At 50.1% G+C, this 18,124-nt stretch overlaps 1 protein-coding gene across 9 annotated transcripts in view; it reads right to left on the reverse strand.

Annotated features, from left to right (window-relative positions):
- The window catches only part of LOC124135068 (transformation/transcription domain-associated protein-like), a 102,397-nt gene that overhangs the window by 20,453 nt on the left and 63,820 nt on the right, over window positions 1–18,124 (reverse strand). For all 9 annotated transcript variants that reach the window (XM_048389379.1, XM_048389350.1, XM_048389363.1 and 6 more), the window contains exons 64-71: window positions 17,744–17,884; window positions 17,083–17,241; window positions 16,413–16,504; window positions 15,758–15,893; window positions 14,328–14,429; window positions 7,489–7,584; window positions 939–1,175; window positions 412–524 (exon numbers count right to left, since the gene is read on the reverse strand). In XM_048389379.1, the coding sequence (XP_048245336.1) occupies window positions 412–524; window positions 939–1,175; window positions 7,489–7,584; window positions 14,328–14,429; window positions 15,758–15,893; window positions 16,413–16,504; window positions 17,083–17,241; window positions 17,744–17,884 (1,076 nt within the window). The remainder of the gene's footprint in view (window positions 1–411; window positions 525–938; window positions 1,176–7,488; window positions 7,585–14,327; window positions 14,430–15,757; window positions 15,894–16,412; window positions 16,505–17,082; window positions 17,242–17,743; window positions 17,885–18,124) is intronic.

Genomic DNA, 18,124 nt, shown 5'->3' on the forward strand with positions numbered 1-18,124 from the left:
CATATGAAATAGTCAGAATCCTCAATGGACTCTGCAGTTAGGAGTGAGTGAGTGAGTGAGTGAGTTTGGTTTAATGCCACTTTTAACAGTTTTCCAGTTATATCACGGCATGTCAGCTTAATGTGGGAGGAAAGCCCGAAGTAATGCAGGTCTAAGACGTTTACCACTTCGGTGAAACCCACCAGCACGGGTATGGTGCTGACAAACCTAGAAACATAATCGGGGCTAACCGGGATTTGAACCCACAATCATAGGTTTCTGGCGTGCCCAAGGGCCGCAACTCTGCACAGCGAATCGCGGCGCCTTAGAAGACTGGGCCACCCGTGCCCCCCTGCAATTAGGAGAGATTTCTTATGCTTATGGAAAGGGTCTTTCCGCGTTTACTCAGGAAACAGACTTCCAGGCCAGTACCTGCTGAGTGAGTCCAGGGAGACGCCGGTCAGGTTGTGTTTTCTGGCAATCTTGCCAAAGTGGATGATGGCTTGAGCTGAAGCATGGACCCCCAACATGGAGTGATTGTTTTGCTGGAAAACAGGAATAAAAAAGGAAAATTAATCCTACAGAATAGGAAACATCACCTCATGAGAGTAATGTATCGAGATATCATGTATCAATAAGTCTGATTTCATACAAATTGTGGAAAGCAAAGCATAAATAATAGTAGGGTCGGTGGCAGTGTGGGTGTTGTAGTGGTTGACAATAACTTACCGGGTCGGTGGTGGCATGAGTGTCGTAGTGGTTGTCAATAACTTACAGGGTCGGTGGTGGCGTGAGTGTCGTAGTGATTGACAAAAACTTACAGGGTCGGTGGTGGCGTGAGTGTCGTAGTGGTTGTCTATAACTTACAGGGTCGGTGGTGGCGTGAGTGTCGTAGTGATTGACAAAAACTTACAGGGTCGGTGGTGGTGTGGGTGTCATAGTGGTTGACAATAACTTACCGGGTCGGTGGTGGCGTGAGTGTCGTAGTGGTTGACAATGAACTGGTAGTGGTGCTGTCGCCATGTGAAGATGTCGCTCCAGTGAGACAGGTCGTCGGAGATCATGGGCAGCCTGTTCCTCCACGTCTTCACGATGGCCTTCATGTCATGGACGGACGAGCTGCGCGTGATGTTGCCGGGCTGCAGGCCCTGGTTGATCTGAGCTGCTTCCTGCAGCTCCATGATCTGCTGAGCTGCCTGTGGACAGAGAACAGTCTCCATAGATACACACAGCCAGCCCTGTCAAAGCTAACATGTTTAGAAACAGACTTTCCATTAAAAATAGTTTGAATGTGTTGGGTTGAGAGTATTCTGCCCTAAGAATGTAAACAAAATGTTCAAGGCCATGTGTGGGTTTATTAATGAAGGCAAACCATGGCTCATGTCCCATGCTAAGCAGCTCTGCACAGCTGTGAGTGAGAGGAGCCAGTCCACTTGCAGTGGTTGTGATTTGTAGAATTTTCCTATTCGGAATATTCTATAAGTAATACGTTACCACTGTTATACCGAGGCTGTTGTCTCCCACAACTGCTGCTATAGCGAAATCTACCACAGAGATCTCAATTACCTCATGCAGCACGTGCGTAGCCACCTAGCTGCCATGTGACACCCTTCACTCTTGTCTCCTGCGAGAGCAAGTGCTCGGGGGACGGACGGGCGGGCAGCAGCCCAGTGGTAACGTATTACTTATAGAATATTCCGAATAGGAAAATTCTACAAATTACATTAAGTAATACGTTACCACTGTTATACCGAGGCTGACTACCACAGTAGGCGGTGGGGAGCACCTACAACCCGAATCCTGACTGCTAGCGTTCCTTCCGACCAGCGGAAGTAAACACCAAGGCGGAAGCACTCGATGCGCATGCACCTAGCTAGGCGTTACCCTATAGGAATACCAAAGCACTGTCAAGCGCATACTGTAAGGTTCAATCGTCATTGCCAAAACGATTGGTGACTCCAAACGGCCCCACTGGATAGGTATTTCATCGCCGCAGCGGATGAGAACACTGTATCCGCGTGAGCTTAATCTTAGATCAGGTTAAACAGTCGAAAAGAGGGAAATTAATTTCATTCAGACCGTATATCCCAGAGCAAGCCTACTTAAAGTATGCATTAGGCGCGTGACCTAATTCCAGTATTTGTAAGCATGCATCACAAGGTTGGGATACACGACAGACAATTAAAGACATAATTGTCAAAAATACAAATAAGGACAAAGCACACAAAAAGCCGCCCTCACCTGTGGTGTGAGTGCGCTGGTTTGCGGGACCCCAACTCCTGTACCCACGGCAGTGGGAACAATGGAGTCGACCCAGATTGACCACCGTGCAAGGTCAGACGCCTGAGGAGTTCGGAATTGCGCTGGGCACACCCCTTAGGTGCCCGCTTGCGCCGCGATCCGCGGGTCAAGACGGTGCACACTCTCCACGACGGCATCAGCGACCTGTTTGAGGTAATGATTGGCAAAAACCGAGTCAGAACGCCAGTAACAACCTCGTAATATTCTGCGAACAGAGATATTCGAGTGTAGGGCAAATGTTGCCGCTAGCGCCCTGATCTCGTGCGGGTTTGACCCCGCTACCGGTAACCCCCGAGACCGGTACGCCAGATTGATGACAGAACGAAGCCACAACGCAATCGAGTTGCGAGTTATGTCAACCGTGCGATTAGGGTTACACGATATGAACAGACGGTCACGCCCTTGTCTACGTTCATTCGAAGCCTTAAGATAATACTTAAGGGCCCTAACCGGACACAGCGCTCTGTCCTCAGTATCAGCAGGATGTAAGATTTCTTTGAGTGATCTTACAGTGAATTCTCTCTCCGTTTGCCCGACTCTCTGATTCTTGGCGACGAAGCCCATGAGCAGGCCCAGGCGGACCGCTCCTTCGTCACCCCTATCGAATCGTACCTTGGCGACATCGAGTGCATGAATTTCGGATACACGTGCCGCCGTGGCAAAGGAGAGGAGAAATGCTGTTTTCCAAGTCACATGCCGGAACGAAGCACTATGCAAGGGTTCATACGGAGCTTCCGTAAGTGATTGCAACACTAGGGAAAGATCCCAGGCCGGTGCCCGAAGGCGGCCCTTCTTAAGATCGTGCTGATTGAAACCCTTGATAATACCCCGTAACACCGGCTCATTGGAGAGACTGGTACCCATAGCAACGTCCCGTACCGTAGCAACGGACGAGACATAGTTGGCAATGGAACCCCCGGAGAGTTTCCGGGTCTCTCGCAAGTGAGACATGAAACGAGCAATATCCCGCACAGATACCTTATCTGGCAAATGAATGTGATGTTTACAACACCACTTCGTGAAAATAACCCAACGTGCATTATACACCTTCTGGGTAGAATCACGATGCATACTAACGTATGCCCGAGACGCCCGGCGAGAAAAAACTTTACTCCACAGACGCTCGGTGACAACATCCACGCGTGCAGATTGAACTGCCCTGCGTTTGGATGAAGCTGACGGGTGTGAGGGTGGATCAAGAGATCCGGTCTCACAGGCAGTGGAAGTGGCGACTGCGTGACCTGGGTCAGCAAGTCGGGGTACCACGATCTGTTCGGCCACATGGGCGCGATCAGTAACATTCGACAGCGAACTCCTCGGAGCCGGCTTAGAATGTGTGGTATCAACGCTGTCGGCGGGTAAGCATAAGCGACCAAGCCCGTCCAGTCTAACGCGAGAGCATCGGGATCGATGGCCCTCGGGTCCGGGACTGGTGATACAAACAACGGGAGTTGATTGTTGAACCGCGTTGCGAACAGGTCGACCATCGGACGACCCAAACGTTCGCACAGCCACTGAAACACTACTGGGTTCAGCATCTACTCTGTGGGGCTCGGATCCTGAGGCCTCGATAGAGCATCGGCCAGTACGTTCCGCACACCTGGGATGTGACGGGCGCGTATCTGGCACGGGACACTGTCCACCAGAGCGTAAAACTCGAACGTGAGATCGAGTAGCGAGTGACTGTGGGTTCCCCCCAGTTTGTTCACATAGGACACTACCGTCGTGTTGTCGGTCGCCAGCATGAGCCGGGCGTCGACGAGACGATGCTTCCAGTGATTGACTGCGTTGATCACTGCCTTGAACTCGAGACAAGTGATGTGAAGACCTAGTTCGTCTACGCACCACAGCCCCGAGCTCACCTCCCCCTTTAGATGGGCGCCCCAGCCCACTAGAGAGGCGTCTGTATACAGGGTCAACGTGGCCCGGTAGGGCCGCATAGAGACTCCTGATAAGACAATGTAAGGGACCGTCCACCACTCCAGATGCGGTCGGAGCCGATCCGGGAGGGCGACGGTCGCACTGTTCACCTCCGTTGCTAGCAACTGGATTAAAAACCGTTGCAGCGGGCGGAGTTGGAGACGACCCCGTGCGGTGCAGTCCTGGGCTGATACAAGTAGCCCTAACAGCTGTTCCCAAAAGTGAACAGTCTGTTACACCGCTAAGACTTTAGCAATCATCGCCTGAATTTTGTGCCACCGGTCTGGGGGGACAAAGAGGAGATGGGACACCGTGTTGAACCGACCTCCGATGAACAGCAAGTTCTGAGAAGGGGTTAACTCGCTCTTGGGGAGATTGATAATCCACCCAAATTGCTCCAAGAGCCGACGTGCGAAATCGAGATGGCGTGACAGGGTGTCCGTCATTCGATTTGCTACTAGCGAGTCGTCCAGGTACGCGAAGTACCGGACACCCCTCCTGTGGAGGAACCCCACTATGGGGGTGGTTAACCGGGTGAACAGCCAGGGAGCGGACGTGTGAATCATTCTGAGTTCGGCACTGTCCTACTTGGGAACGAGAAATATCCTGGAGTAAAACCCCGGTGTTATTTCTGGTAGAGCTAACTCCCGTACTGCCCCTTCTCCACCAACCTGCCGATGGCATCGGCGAGGATGGGAAGATCGGTTTCCGAATCGAAACCTGCCAACGGGGCAACGGTGAGCGGCGGATTCGCTTTGAGATCAAGCCGATAGCCGTACCGAATCGTGTTGACCACCCACGGGTCGTCGAACACTTGTTCCCAATTCTCCCAGTAAGTCTGGAGTCTGGCTCCCACTGGGGAAGGAGAGGGGGCCCTGACAGGTTGCGGCAGGCGCAACTGTCCAGGGCCAAGTGACTCGGGTTCGCCTAAGGGCCAACCGAAGTTGGCGCTGTCGGCATACGAACCCCTCCAATGAGAGTCACCTGGAGGGGCCCTTGCCGTCCGTCGACGACTTGGGCTTCACCCAGTTCCCCGTTTTCCCGCGAAAGGGCAGCTGATTGCCCATACCGGAGCCCTCAGGGCGGGGCTACTTCCCAGAGGAAGAAGAACCCGACCCCTTAGACCTACCGGCCGCAGCAGCCTGGGGCGCGCTCCGGTTAGGAGCGGCACCCAGGCGCCTATGCAGGGACCCAACAAGAGCAAGTGTGTGCCGAGAGTCCTCGGCAACGTACTCCAGGGAAGCATTTAAACTGAGCAGGCAGTTGTAAATGCGCTGGTCACGGTCCGTGGGAGAACCTTCGACCAGACGGGCCGCTGCAGCCAAGTAAGTGTCTCCGTGAGACATGGAGTGCCGAGCGAGGGCGTCCAGCTGGTGCAAGGTAGCTTGCGTTACCGTAGCAGCCGGTGGGGCACGGACACCCAACCGCTCAACATGGGCCTCCGCGGTAGGACCAGCCTCGGGAAAGGCAAGGTCATGTACCGGGAATAAACCCTTTCTCCATGACGTCGGAGGCAACGGGAGACCCCGACCGGAGGCCGCCGCGAAGGCGTTCTCCAAGGAAGGCTTGAAACCGCGCAGCAAGGTTGATGCGGGGAAAGCCGAGTCGGAAGACTCATCGTATACCTCGGAGGAACCCACAGTCGTGGATTCCCCGCGGTACCGGCCGGGGCATGTCCTCAAAGAGGTCATAAACCATGGCCACGCGGTCCTAAACCGATAGCGGGAGCAACGGTTCGGGGGAAGGACCGGTGACCACGGGAGCCGCCGCCGTACCGGTGGACCCCGCGTCCGACCCCGCGGCCACCGAAGTGGCCGGGGACGGAACAGCCAGCGGCCTATCCTGAGATAAGGCCGCCAGCTTGGAGTCCACAAGTTATGCAAGTAATGCAGCGACGGAATCCCCGGACAGCACACGGGCCGCCAAGAGATCCGCCGCTTTACCGGTGGACCCCGCGTCCGACCCCGCGGCCACCGAAGAGGCCGGGGACGGAACAGCCAGCGGCCTATCTTGCGATAAGGCCGCCAGCATGGAATCCACAAGTTTCGACAACAATGCGGCGACGGAATCCCCAGACAGCCCGAGGGCCGCAAGGGGATCCGCCGCAGCCGAGGAGGTGGTACCCGCACGGGGACCCCGACCGGACGAACCGGCCACCACAGGGGTGGAGACGGACTGTACGTACAGCCGGTACCGCTCAAAATCCGCAGGCCCCAGACCTTCGCACAGGATGCACCGGGTGTCCCCGCAAGGAACCCTGCACCGCGGGCAACGAACGTGGGGATCCCGGGACGACAAAAACTTTCTGCACACCCCATAACTCCGAGGAGCAGGGGTAGAGGGGGTGGATACTGGGGACATATCCATGTCAGACATTGATTGTTTGCTATAAACAAAGAACAAAACATGGTTACAACGCACGCACCACAATGATTCACAAACGAACATTTTCACAAGAAAATAAACGAGCAATGTGAACATATAACATACACATATAACTTTTATTAAAGAAATAAGTTATGTTAACCCCCAAAACATACAAGAACAGGGGAAACGTAAAACACAACGTGCATACGCGAACCCCGCAAGTATATAGAAAAAAGGGCGGGAAAAATTTTCCGTTTGGCGGGAAAATTATAACCAAGCGTAGCTACCGCAACGCCCCATAAAAGCACAGTTTATTAGAGAATAAACTATAATAAATATCACCAAATCTTCAAGGAACGCTTCAGCAGGAGAAAACACGTCTTGCTAAGCAGACGAAGGAGACAAGAGTGAAGGGTGTCACATGGCAGCTAGGTGGCTACGCACGTGCTGCATGAGGTAATTGAGATCTCTGTGGTAGATTTCGCTATAGCAGCAGTTGTGGGAGACAACAGCCTCGGTATAACAGTGGTAACGTATTACTTAATGTAATATTACCTACCTGTGGTACATGATGTTGCCTACCTGTAGCAGGGATTGTGAGGCTGCCTATCTGTGGTACGCAGTGTTGCCTAACCATTGTATGTGATGTTGCCTACCTGCAGTTTCATGTCATGCTGCCTAGCTGTGGTATGTGTTGTTGCTTACCTGTGGTACATGGTGTTGCCTACCTGTGGTATGTAATTCTGCCTACCTGTGGTATGTAATGCTGCCTACCTGTGGTATGTAATGCTGCCTACCTGCAGGTTCATGTGATGCTGCCTACCTGTGGTACATGGTGTTGCTTACCTGTGGTATGTAATGCTGCCTACCTGTGGTATGTTATGCTGCCTGCCTGTAGCAGGGGTCTGAAATGTTGCCTACCTGTAGCAGTGGTATGTGGATATTGGAGACAATGCTGGGGAGTCTCCTCCACTCCTTGATGGCCAGGTTACTCGAAACCTCAACCAGCCGCTCAATCTGGAAATAATACACACACTGTTAAACATCTATTATTCACTAATTGAGGCCATAGCTATTATGGAGGCAAATGTGCCCCCATCTCCCCTCTAGCATTTCTCCGTTATGATTACTTCACTGTAATCACAGGACAACTCCGCTATGAACCAAGCCAGGATGAAGGGGAGTTCAACATCTTCCAAGTTACTTTGAAATATAATTTAACTGCAGCCAAACATTTATTCTTTTTGAACGGTTGTTTAAAAAATTCACCGAATATCATTCCTTTAATACCTAATTTTCAATTTCTTTCAGAGGCGGTGGTGTAGCCAAAGTGTTTGCTCGTCACGCCAAAGATCCGGGTTTGATTCCCGACATGAATACAATGTGTGAAGCCCATTTCTGGTGTCCCCTGCTGGAATATTGCTAAAAGCTGCATAAAACCATACTCACTCACTCACGCAATTCCTTTCATTCACTTATACTTTTACAAACCTGTAGAGGTTATGAATTCTCTGATGAAATCCTCCTTGGGGCACTTATTGCATTTTCCTTGCTCAAGAAAATCTACATGACATAGTTGTAACCATTTTCCTTAATAAAAAATGTTACCACACAAAAAACTTCGTTTTTGTATGATATACGACCACCCTTACGGGGCCTCACCCCCAACGGCGCCTCACGCCAGGGGGAGCAACTCTCACCCAAATCACTTTCCATATGTCAAATGCTGACGGAATGTGGGGAGGTGGGTGGCCGTGCCCCAAGGAGGATTTCATCAGAGAATTCATAACCTCTACAGGTTTGTAAAATTCTCTTTCTGATTAAATCCTCCTTGGGGCACTTATTGCATCAAGACAGACTCCCAAAGATAATCTAGGAAGTGGCATCCGTCAGCAACAGGCGTAAATAAATACATCGTATTTGATTATTCAACAGAATAAAATATTGAGTTCAATAAATGGAACCAACCTTATCGTGAGGCACCACCGTCGAAAGGCGGGGGCTAGAGACAGGGCGTGGTCGACCATATATTATGATAAAGCCTGTTTTTGTGGCTTGTCATAAGTTGAGAACTCGAAACACCTCCCACACCCCCCCCCCCCCCCCCCCCACCCCCACTTTTTTGAACAAGTGATATAAGGGCGTAGATCACGAGAGACCATAACCAGCGCTGAGCTAGGCCAGAGGGTCCCCGAGGATCGAAGGAGTGCGTGCGCAAAATACGAGTATTATCGAGTAGTAAGGACTGATATTTATCGACCGCAGAAGATAAAATCCGGACCATTACTGAGCAGTATAACCGGAAGACTGTCTAAAATCTCGAATGCTCAATCAGCTAGAGATTAGAACTTTGCCCAGTTCAGAGAACTGACTGACCAAACCGAGTACGCTCGCTTGAGTGTTTGTCGAGTTGGTAAGGTTTGATGAATCGTGCTCGGCTGGCTCCAAATAGCCGCGGAGCAGATCTGCTCAATGGGCAGAGCCGCGGCGTACGCTTTTGACGCAGCCACTGCTCTAACCTAATGAGCCTTCAACCTGGTAGGGGGGTCCCTGCCTGTAAGCGTATACGCTGTACAAATGGTTGAAACTATCCACCTCGAGATAGATTGTTTACTCGCAGGTGAGCCAACCTTCCTACCGCAGTAACAGCAAAATAGTTGGTTATCCTTACGGACACCCATATTTCTGCTGATATAGGCCTTGAGAGTCGTGCGGACATCCAAGACATGAGCATGTCTTGCAGTGGTCCCCGACGAGGAAGGCTGTGATAGAGCAGGTAGCTCAATAGGAGCCGTTCACGTGGAATCGTGTGCGACCCTAGGACGGTAATAGTCCGGTAGACGAAAACTGACTGTCCCGGTGATATTTATCGACCCCATGGAAGACAGTTATTTTGGGATCGGCTGACATAACACGAATGTTGCCTACCCGTCTGCCGGACGTTACCACCACAAGGAACGCCGTCTCCCAGCTCAACAGCTGAAGAGAGAGAGACGACAGATCCCGAAAGGAAGTACCGGCAGCCAATCGAGAATGATTGACAAGTCCCAAGGGGGACTGATCCGCCGGACTGGCGGTCGGATCCTGTCCACACCTGCTAAAAAGCGCTGCACTAATGGGTGTGCACCCAGAAGTGCCCCGTCGACAGGGACGTGAAAAGCTGCGATAGCTGTAGAGTACCCTCGGACTGTTGATGCGGCCAGGCCGTCATCTAGTCGCGACTGGAGAAACTCAAGCACGGATACGAGATCTGCAGAAAAAAGATCTGCAATCCCTCTATCGACACACCAGGGCGCATAGCAGGCCTATCTATCGTACTGAACGTTTGTCGAATCCCTCCGCGAAGCCAGTATTGTGTCTGCAACTCGTGCAGGAATACCGCTCTTCTGGAGGCGATTCCTGACAGTGGCCAAGCCACCCATTGAATCCTGAGATTCGGGTGGAGGGCCCCGTTCTGGGATAGGAGGTCCGGTCGTAAAGGTAATATAACAGGAGGCTGAGCCAGAAACCTGAGTATTACTGGAAACCCACTCTGCGCCGACTAAAGAGGTGCCAGGAGCACAATTAGTCGCGCAGGCTGAGTGCCTAGCTGAGACAGGACCTTGGTGTCTGGTTATTTAACCCAGACGCAAACAGATCCACCTGTAACGACCTGTATAACAGGGAGAAAATCCCGAATATCCCCGGGTCGAGCCTCCACTCGTGAGGAGCGAGGATCCGGCAAGACAGAGCGTCCGCATGGACGTTGTCCACCCCCGGGAGATAAACAGGTAGCACCCTGATATCGTGAGAGTCGCACTATAGTAGGAACTGCCACGTCTTTCGTCGAAGCGACGGAGACGCCGTTCCCCCCTGCTTCCGGATGTAAGTCATCGCCGTTTGGTTGTCCATCTCTAGACGAACCACTTGGCCACGAAGCAGATCCGGGAAGCGTTGGAACACCAACCTGACCGCTCTCAGTTCTAGCACATTGATATGCAGTTTGATCTCCTGCTGGGACCATAGTCCCGAGGCAGTGTGATCATTCAGAACGCCTCCCCAGCCGGAGAGTGACGCGTCTGTTTGAACTGTGAGAGACGGAACGGGAGTGATTCCCGACCTCGGTCCCTGGAGGTGTGTAATGAGCCACTACGGAGTCTCGAGCACAGTCTCGAGATCTTCCGAGTTCGCCCAAAGTCGACGGAGTGCTTGTTGAATGGGACTCATTCTCAAGCGCGCCCGCCAGACCAAATCCACTGTCGCCGCCATGTTGTCCAGTAACTGGAGCCATGTACGAGCAGTGTGACTTGCGCTTAAGGGACTTGATATCTTGTGACAGAGATACACGTCCTCTCACCGTGTTGAAATTAGCCACTAGGAAGACTAGATTCTGAGTGGGGCTCAGATCTGACTTCTTGAGATTGACCATCCACCCTAGAGTGATCAGAATATCTATCACTTGTTGTGTAGCTATCTGACTCAGGGATTGCAATAGAGCTCTTAGTAACCAGTCGTCGAGGTACGGATTTTGCAGAACCGACCTTTTGACCTGGCCACTTGGGCGGGAATCAACATCAGCTTGGTGAACACCCTCAGGGCCTTGGAGATCCCGAATGGTAGAACCCTGAACTGATAACACCTCCCGTCGAAAGAAAACCTCAGGTATTTCTTGAACTCGGGGTGTATTGGTATGTGGAGATAGGCGTATTTTAAGTCTATTGACGTTAGCCAATCTCCTGTCTCGACAGTTGAGATCACTGTTTGGTGACTAGGAAACAAGTCGAGTAGAAGCCCTCGCTTTCCTGTCCCTCGGGACCCGGTTCGATCGCAGCTTTCATAAGAAGTGCGTCGACCTCGGCACGGAGGAATTCCGCCTTCTCTCGGGTAACAGGCACCGGAGTGTGCTTTATCCCGGAAAAGTGGAGGAGCGGATGAGTTTTCCACCGAGGCAAATGGCCATCCCTTAAAATGGACGGGGTCCGGGGATTGTGATGTAACTGTCTCCCATTCCTTCAGGAATAGAGCCAGTCGGCCGCCTACGGGGACATCCGGCTGGAGGCAGTGGACCCCGGCTGTCTGCAGTTCGATAACTTGCGACTGTGGGTTCACCCGGGGCTCTTCGGGTGCTAATGGGAACCCATCGTTCCCAGCCCCGCGAAAAAGCTGTTGGCCTCGACCAGCTGCCTTGCCCCGGCCCGTGCCTCTCTTGCTCCTCCCGGCGCCCTTATACCTGAAGGAAGCGGCTTCCAAGCAGGTGTGGACGTCTGACCCGTGCGTTAGCGTAGGAGGGGACAATTGGAGAGGCCCGCTTACGCGGTTTTAACGCTTGGTACCTCCAACAAGGCCTTATGAGTCTTTGATGGAAGTATACAATTGAGCAGCCTCTCGGACCACCTGCTGAGCCCCAGGGAAGAGGGTGGCACCCTCTTATACGGCAAAGCAAGTAGGTCTTGGCGTGTGTAAGTCGAGTATTTAGATACCGACATCCACCGCCTGCGCATGCCCATAACAGCGTACATCATCTGCGAGGCACAGCTACGAATAGCGTCCCGCGCAAGATAACTGAACTTCCGTTAGTTGCGCGGCCAACTCCGAAGAGTCGGCCGGCCCCTCTCCCGCTAACTCCCTCTGTACAGCCGACAGATACGCGGAGTGTACGGACACACGGAGCTGTTGGCATGCATTATGATATTGCTCCTCGAAGCATATGTAAGCAGCCTTCAACTCCGCACCGCACACGGGAAAGGGGGGGCAACCGCCGGCCCTGCTTGACCTTAGTCAAGTTGGGTGTCTCCGACTCTGGCATGGGCGCAGCCACCTGAGGCAGTACCTGGACAATCCTGTCCCGCACGTGTCTCTGCACCCGGCCCGAGGCCGAGTCCCGGTGCCGAGGTGCCGGAGGTTCAAGGGAACCCACCTGGCACTGGGCTAGGTATCCACTAGTGAAAGCCTTGGCCTCGGAAGAGGCGTCTGGCTCCGCTAGGGAAAATTGTGCGTCGGTAGTGCACGGGCCGGTGCCCGCCACCACTACGCTGGGGAGCGACCTCGAGCCGGAGCCGAAGCTCGGTCTCGGATCGTCCCCGAGACAAAGGGAACCAACCTGGCTCCGGGCTAGGTATCCACTAGTGGAAGCCTCGGCCTCGGAAGAGGCGTCTGGCTCCGCTAGGGAAAATTGTGCGTCGGTAGTGCACGGGCCGGTGCCCGCCACCACTACGCTGGGGAGCGACCTCGAGCCGGAGCCGAAGCTCGGTCTCGGATCGTCCCCGAGACCAAGCGAACCCCCCTGGCTCCGGGTTACGAATCGGAAGAGGCGTCTGGCTCCGCTAGGGAAAAATTGTGCGTCGGTAGTGCACGGGCCGGCGCCCGCCACCCCTCCGCTGGGGAGCGACCTCGAGCCGGCGCCGAAGCCCGGTCTGAGATCGTCCCCGAGACCAAGTGGCCTGCCTCGGCCGACGCCGGGCATATCACAAGGTCTCGAAGCCGCGTCCGGCGCCGACAACGGGGAAGGCTCGGTCCGCATCTCCTCTCGGAGCTGAGACTTTACCTCCTCCATCATCGACGCCATCTGCGACTTAAGTAACGCAGAAAAGTCTGCCAAAGACAGTGCAGGAGAGGGTGCAGTGCTTACTACGGGGACCCTCGAGCCTTCTCCCCCGGCCCCCGGAGAGAGAGCGGGGGAGACAATCTCGGCAGCTTTTTTTACCCTTTTTAGATGGGGAGGGGGGGGATGTCTTAGTAGATATGATATCTACCCCCGCCTTTAATAGACCTCTTTAAAGTGGAACAAGTCAACTTGTCTCTTTTTGGGGGCCCCGGGGGGTAAAGGCAATGTCCTCCGCCAGACATATTAGGCAGCGTTCGTGCCTGTCTTAGAACAACCCGTACACAGTTTGAAGGTCTTGTAAACAAGACCGTAATTTCTGAGGTGGGCGGGAAGGGTATCAACGTGTATCAGTGCGATATAAAGATCGGAAAGATACGTGCATAAATTGTGAAACTAGAAGCAAAGGCGTAATGTAGAATGCGATTTGTAACGCGATACTAATAGCCAATGTGTAGTATAATTATAACACCAAAGGGGCGTGTTACGCGCTAAGGTGTAAAACCCGTAAAAAAAAGGTAAGTGTAGTTTATGAATTAACACACCACCTTGGGTTTTGTAAAGGAAAAAATTGTAGACCAATGCTGTATGATATAACAAAACCCCAAGCCGTTTCTTAATGGCCTTGGTGTTACATGGAACTTTATTACATGGAACTACAATATGGACGCCATTACGGCCATTTGAATTCAAAGGTACCGTGCACGTGGCGTATTATTACAACTCTATAACTTCACAATGCGAGGTATTACGCCTTTGCAATGAAAGAAATGTACCATACATACAGTTTGGTCAGCCATGGTTCTTGTCGAACGATAGATTTCTCTTATTTTTGTCTTGTGTGAAAAATCAACACGTCTGTCTCTTACAGATGACATAAGGAAAGTGATTTGGGTGAGAGTTGCTCCCCCTGGCGTGAGGCGCCGTTGGGGGTGAGGCCCCGTAAGGGTGGTCGTATATCATACAAAAACGAAGTTTTTTGTGTGGTAACATTTTTTATTAAGGAAAATGGTTACAACTATGTCATGTAGATTTTCTTGAGCAAGGAAAATGCAATAAGTGCCCCAAGGAGGATTTAATCAGAAAGAGAATATAAGCTGTGATACAGTTTGGTATAATGTGCACCGTCTTTTTCCAAATGCTAGCTCTGTAAGCTGCTATTATCTGTACAACTACCTACCATGACCATGTTAAGGTGGTGGTCGTCGGGGTGACAGATGGCGATGTACCCTCGGTAAAGGTTCACCCTCCACGCCAACTCCTTCGGGCAACTCATCTCCACCTACAACAGACAAATCATTGAACTTAAGCCTCAAAAGTCAAACTTATTCAAGACTCTTGACATATACAGGGGTGTTGTAATATGAAAACTGTCAACTTGTGCCTGGTCGCTCGTCCACATTATTGACCCAAATTGGCGTTTGTTATTTGTTATGTGATATCACAAATTGTTTGCTGTACAAAACTTTGGCGGTGATGTTTATGAGCAAGTTTTTGTATCTCCATGGCTTTTCACACTGCGAATAATGAATTCTTCCATTGCTGATCCATAATTCAACGAACACTATAGATTTTAGCCGCAACTGTGGCCTGTCGTGACTATACATCATAATATGTTGCTCAAATGGTACACCAATCAATCAATCAATCTGATAGCATGGTATAAAGCATGATTGAAATCAGAGCAAGGAAGTAAACAATACACTGCCGTCAGTCGGAATAGTCACACTGGCAATGTTTACACTTTTCTAAAGCTACATTTAGCACTTGTTATGAATAATGTTTCCAAATTGACTGAAGGTCTGCTAAATTTTAAGATTCTCCGCAAACAACTGAAGCTGATTTGTTTATGAGATCTCAGGCAACAAGTCCTTTACATGGACTGCTAACTTCACACTCTCATCCATCAAGGCTGATTCCCGGTTCATATCAAACAACATCACAAAGTTCAATGCTTATGAAAAGTTTAGCAGATTTCAACAGCTATTTTTAAACAGTGAACTTATATATTTATTGTTAGGTAATTTACTTGAAATTGGTTAGGAAAATTCAAGGCCTTATCAAGACAGTATTTAAATTCTAGGCCTTTTGAAGATAAACACCAAAATTCAAGGCAAGTTCAATGTAGACCTAAAATTTCAAAGCATTATCAATGTAGACCTAAATCTTTTAGGCATTATCAATGTAGCCACAACAGCCAAGGCCTTATCAATGTAGATCAAACAGTCAAGGCATTATCAATGTCGACCCAGCAGTCAAGGCATTATCAATGTAGACCCAACAGTAAAAGCATTATCAATGTAGACCCAACAGTCAAGGCATTATCAATGTAGGCGCAACAGTCAAGGCATTATCAATGTAGACCCAACAGTAAAAGCATTATCAATGTAGACCCAACAGTCAAGGCATTATCAATGTAGGCGCAACAGTCAAGGCATTATCAATGTAGACCCAGCAGTCAAGGCATTATCGATGTAGACCAAACAGTCTAAGCCTGTGGGAAGCATGATAGACATGAACTGCGGCTTCGACAAGGACCCCTCGACATTTATGTTTAATTTTGATCGGTGTATCATTGGCAGCTGACAACGGTATGAACTGTTGTGTTACCTGAGCCAGCGAGTCCTTCATGAGAGCCCAGTTGGGCACCCTCCACGCACTCTCCAGGACCAGGTAGGGGTTGGTGTTGCCCTTCGAGTTGGCGTACTCCAGCAGCAGGTCCCACTGATTGAGCTCCTTCGAACATCTGGAAGTATAAACACAATCTCATCCAAGTGTCTGTTGACATCAAATATATCATCGGATCATATGTTTTCGGACATCATACGTTTTTGAAGACGGACAAGTTTATCGTGAGTACTCCCACTATAACGAGGGTTGTGGGTCATCCAGACATTGTAAATACTCAGGTGATGGCTTGATTTAAGATGAAGTTGTCTTTTGTGAGTGAGATGTTTTACAGTAGTTCTTGTGACTATTGAGAAAACTATGTATGTTTCTAAAGCATCTGAAAACCCATAACACGGTGATACCAACACGAGTTAAAAAAGTCTAATCTCCGAGGCTTGCCAAGGAGTTTTGAAACTTTTATCGACAAGTACCAAAAAAATTCTCATGTTTAATCTGGGATGCAAAATCAAAGGGATGCAACTCTGCACAGAGAATTGTTATGCCTTGGATGATTGGGTCATGAATCCAGTATAGGATGCTGGGGGCCTATTCTAACTGGGAATCCCTAGGCAGCCTGTGGGGTGGAGGTACTCACCTGATCCAATGGTCTTCCCATAGGCGATACTCAGGCAGAGCAGTGGGTGAGGCAGGACCTGAGTTGTGATCCTGACGAGCCTTCGTCAACGCCTGTTGATAGAAGAATGAGTACAATTATACAGTGAACGATCTGGGGCTCGTTCCACAAAGCGGTCGTAGTGCTACAACTGTTGTAAGCCTATGCTAAAGAATGTGACTTACTGCTAGTCTAATCTTAGCGCTACGATTGCCAGTCTCTTGCAAACAGTGGAAGTTGAATAGACAGCAAAATGAAGGAACATTTCAGCATGATAGAAGGCTAATTTGACGACGTAAGGATATTTCTGACATCCGACCTGAGTATGATATATTTTCGTATGATTAAATAAAAAGAGGAATTCCACGGTAATTCCCTTTCCTATGATACGCTTATGATAATACACTAAAAAGCATTATTAAAAATAAATAAATCAACATTTGATATATTTTCATTCATATATATTGACTTTAAAAGATACAAAATTTGCAATTTTGAAACAGATTACAATTTTGTAAGGAAAATATTTCCAAACATTTGAGAATTTCAGAATGTCTAACTGCAAAGTAATACTAATGATATCTGGCTTTCAAGTGTCTTAAATCTTTTGAAATGTAAGACGCTTGAAAGTGAGATATTATAGATGCCCTACCACTTCATAGGCATTCTGGGCCTGTTCGAAGAATCCATGCTGCTCGTAGGCGATGGCGGTGCTGGTCTCCGTGTACTTGGCCCGCTTCTGCCACAGCCCCGCCCACATGTCCTCCTCCTTCAACAGGGGGTAAAGGTCGCACAGGGCATCCAGCGTCTCCTGCAACCCAGCCTCCACCATGACACAGTAGACCCAATTTATGGATAACCACTTCATTATTTACAGTAAAGGGGACGTTTTGGAATAGATCATTATACCGTTGTCAAGCAAGACTCCGGACGGCCTAAATGGACATTGTGTAATCTTGCAGAATTCCAATCAAAATACAATACATCTGTAGATTATCTAAGATTCCAAGGTCTGAGAACATCTATTAGAGTGTATTTAATGGAACAAATGAAGGGTACACATATAAGGCCCCTGGACAGTCCAATTCTTCCATTTAATTTGGTGGCACTAGGAAAGTTTCCACTTCTGAGATTTGAGGCCATATTTTGTCTGAGTAGGTGGATTCCGTCAGAGGACTTTTTCACCTGTCTACTCCCTGGTTATCACAACTAGAACAACATTTATACATACATCATACATACTGCATGATTGCATAATTGCAGTACAGACTCTATAAATACAGCTGCATGTTCTTATAATCCCTGTTACCAACCTGTTGAGGTGACGTTGATGGCTCAAACTCGTATTCACTGCCGGACCGACTTTTGATGGGGACAGACGGGTTGTTGTCGAAGGCCGTCTGCTCCAGCAGCAGACACACTCGGTGCCACAGGTTGTGTGTCCGACCCAGATACTGAAACATCACCAAGCGGTCACTTGTGTCCAAATAGATTGAAAGCAACCCAGTTTCTATCAAACAATAGTCCCTATATTACCAAGAGCCAGTCATCTGACAATGATGCCGACAGACAGTTTTGGGCTAGTCAATAAAGAAGTGTTTGTCCAAGACTAGTACCATTGTGAAAGATGTAACTACACACCTTAAGGACGCAGGGTCGGATGGGCACCAGTGTGTAAGCTATATACACACCTT

The sequence above is a fragment of the Haliotis rufescens genome, unplaced genomic scaffold, assembly GCF_023055435.1.
Source record: "Haliotis rufescens isolate VD_foot unplaced genomic scaffold, xgHalRufe1.0.p SCAF_10, whole genome shotgun sequence".
NCBI lineage: Eukaryota > Metazoa > Mollusca > Gastropoda > Lepetellida > Haliotidae > Haliotis > Haliotis rufescens.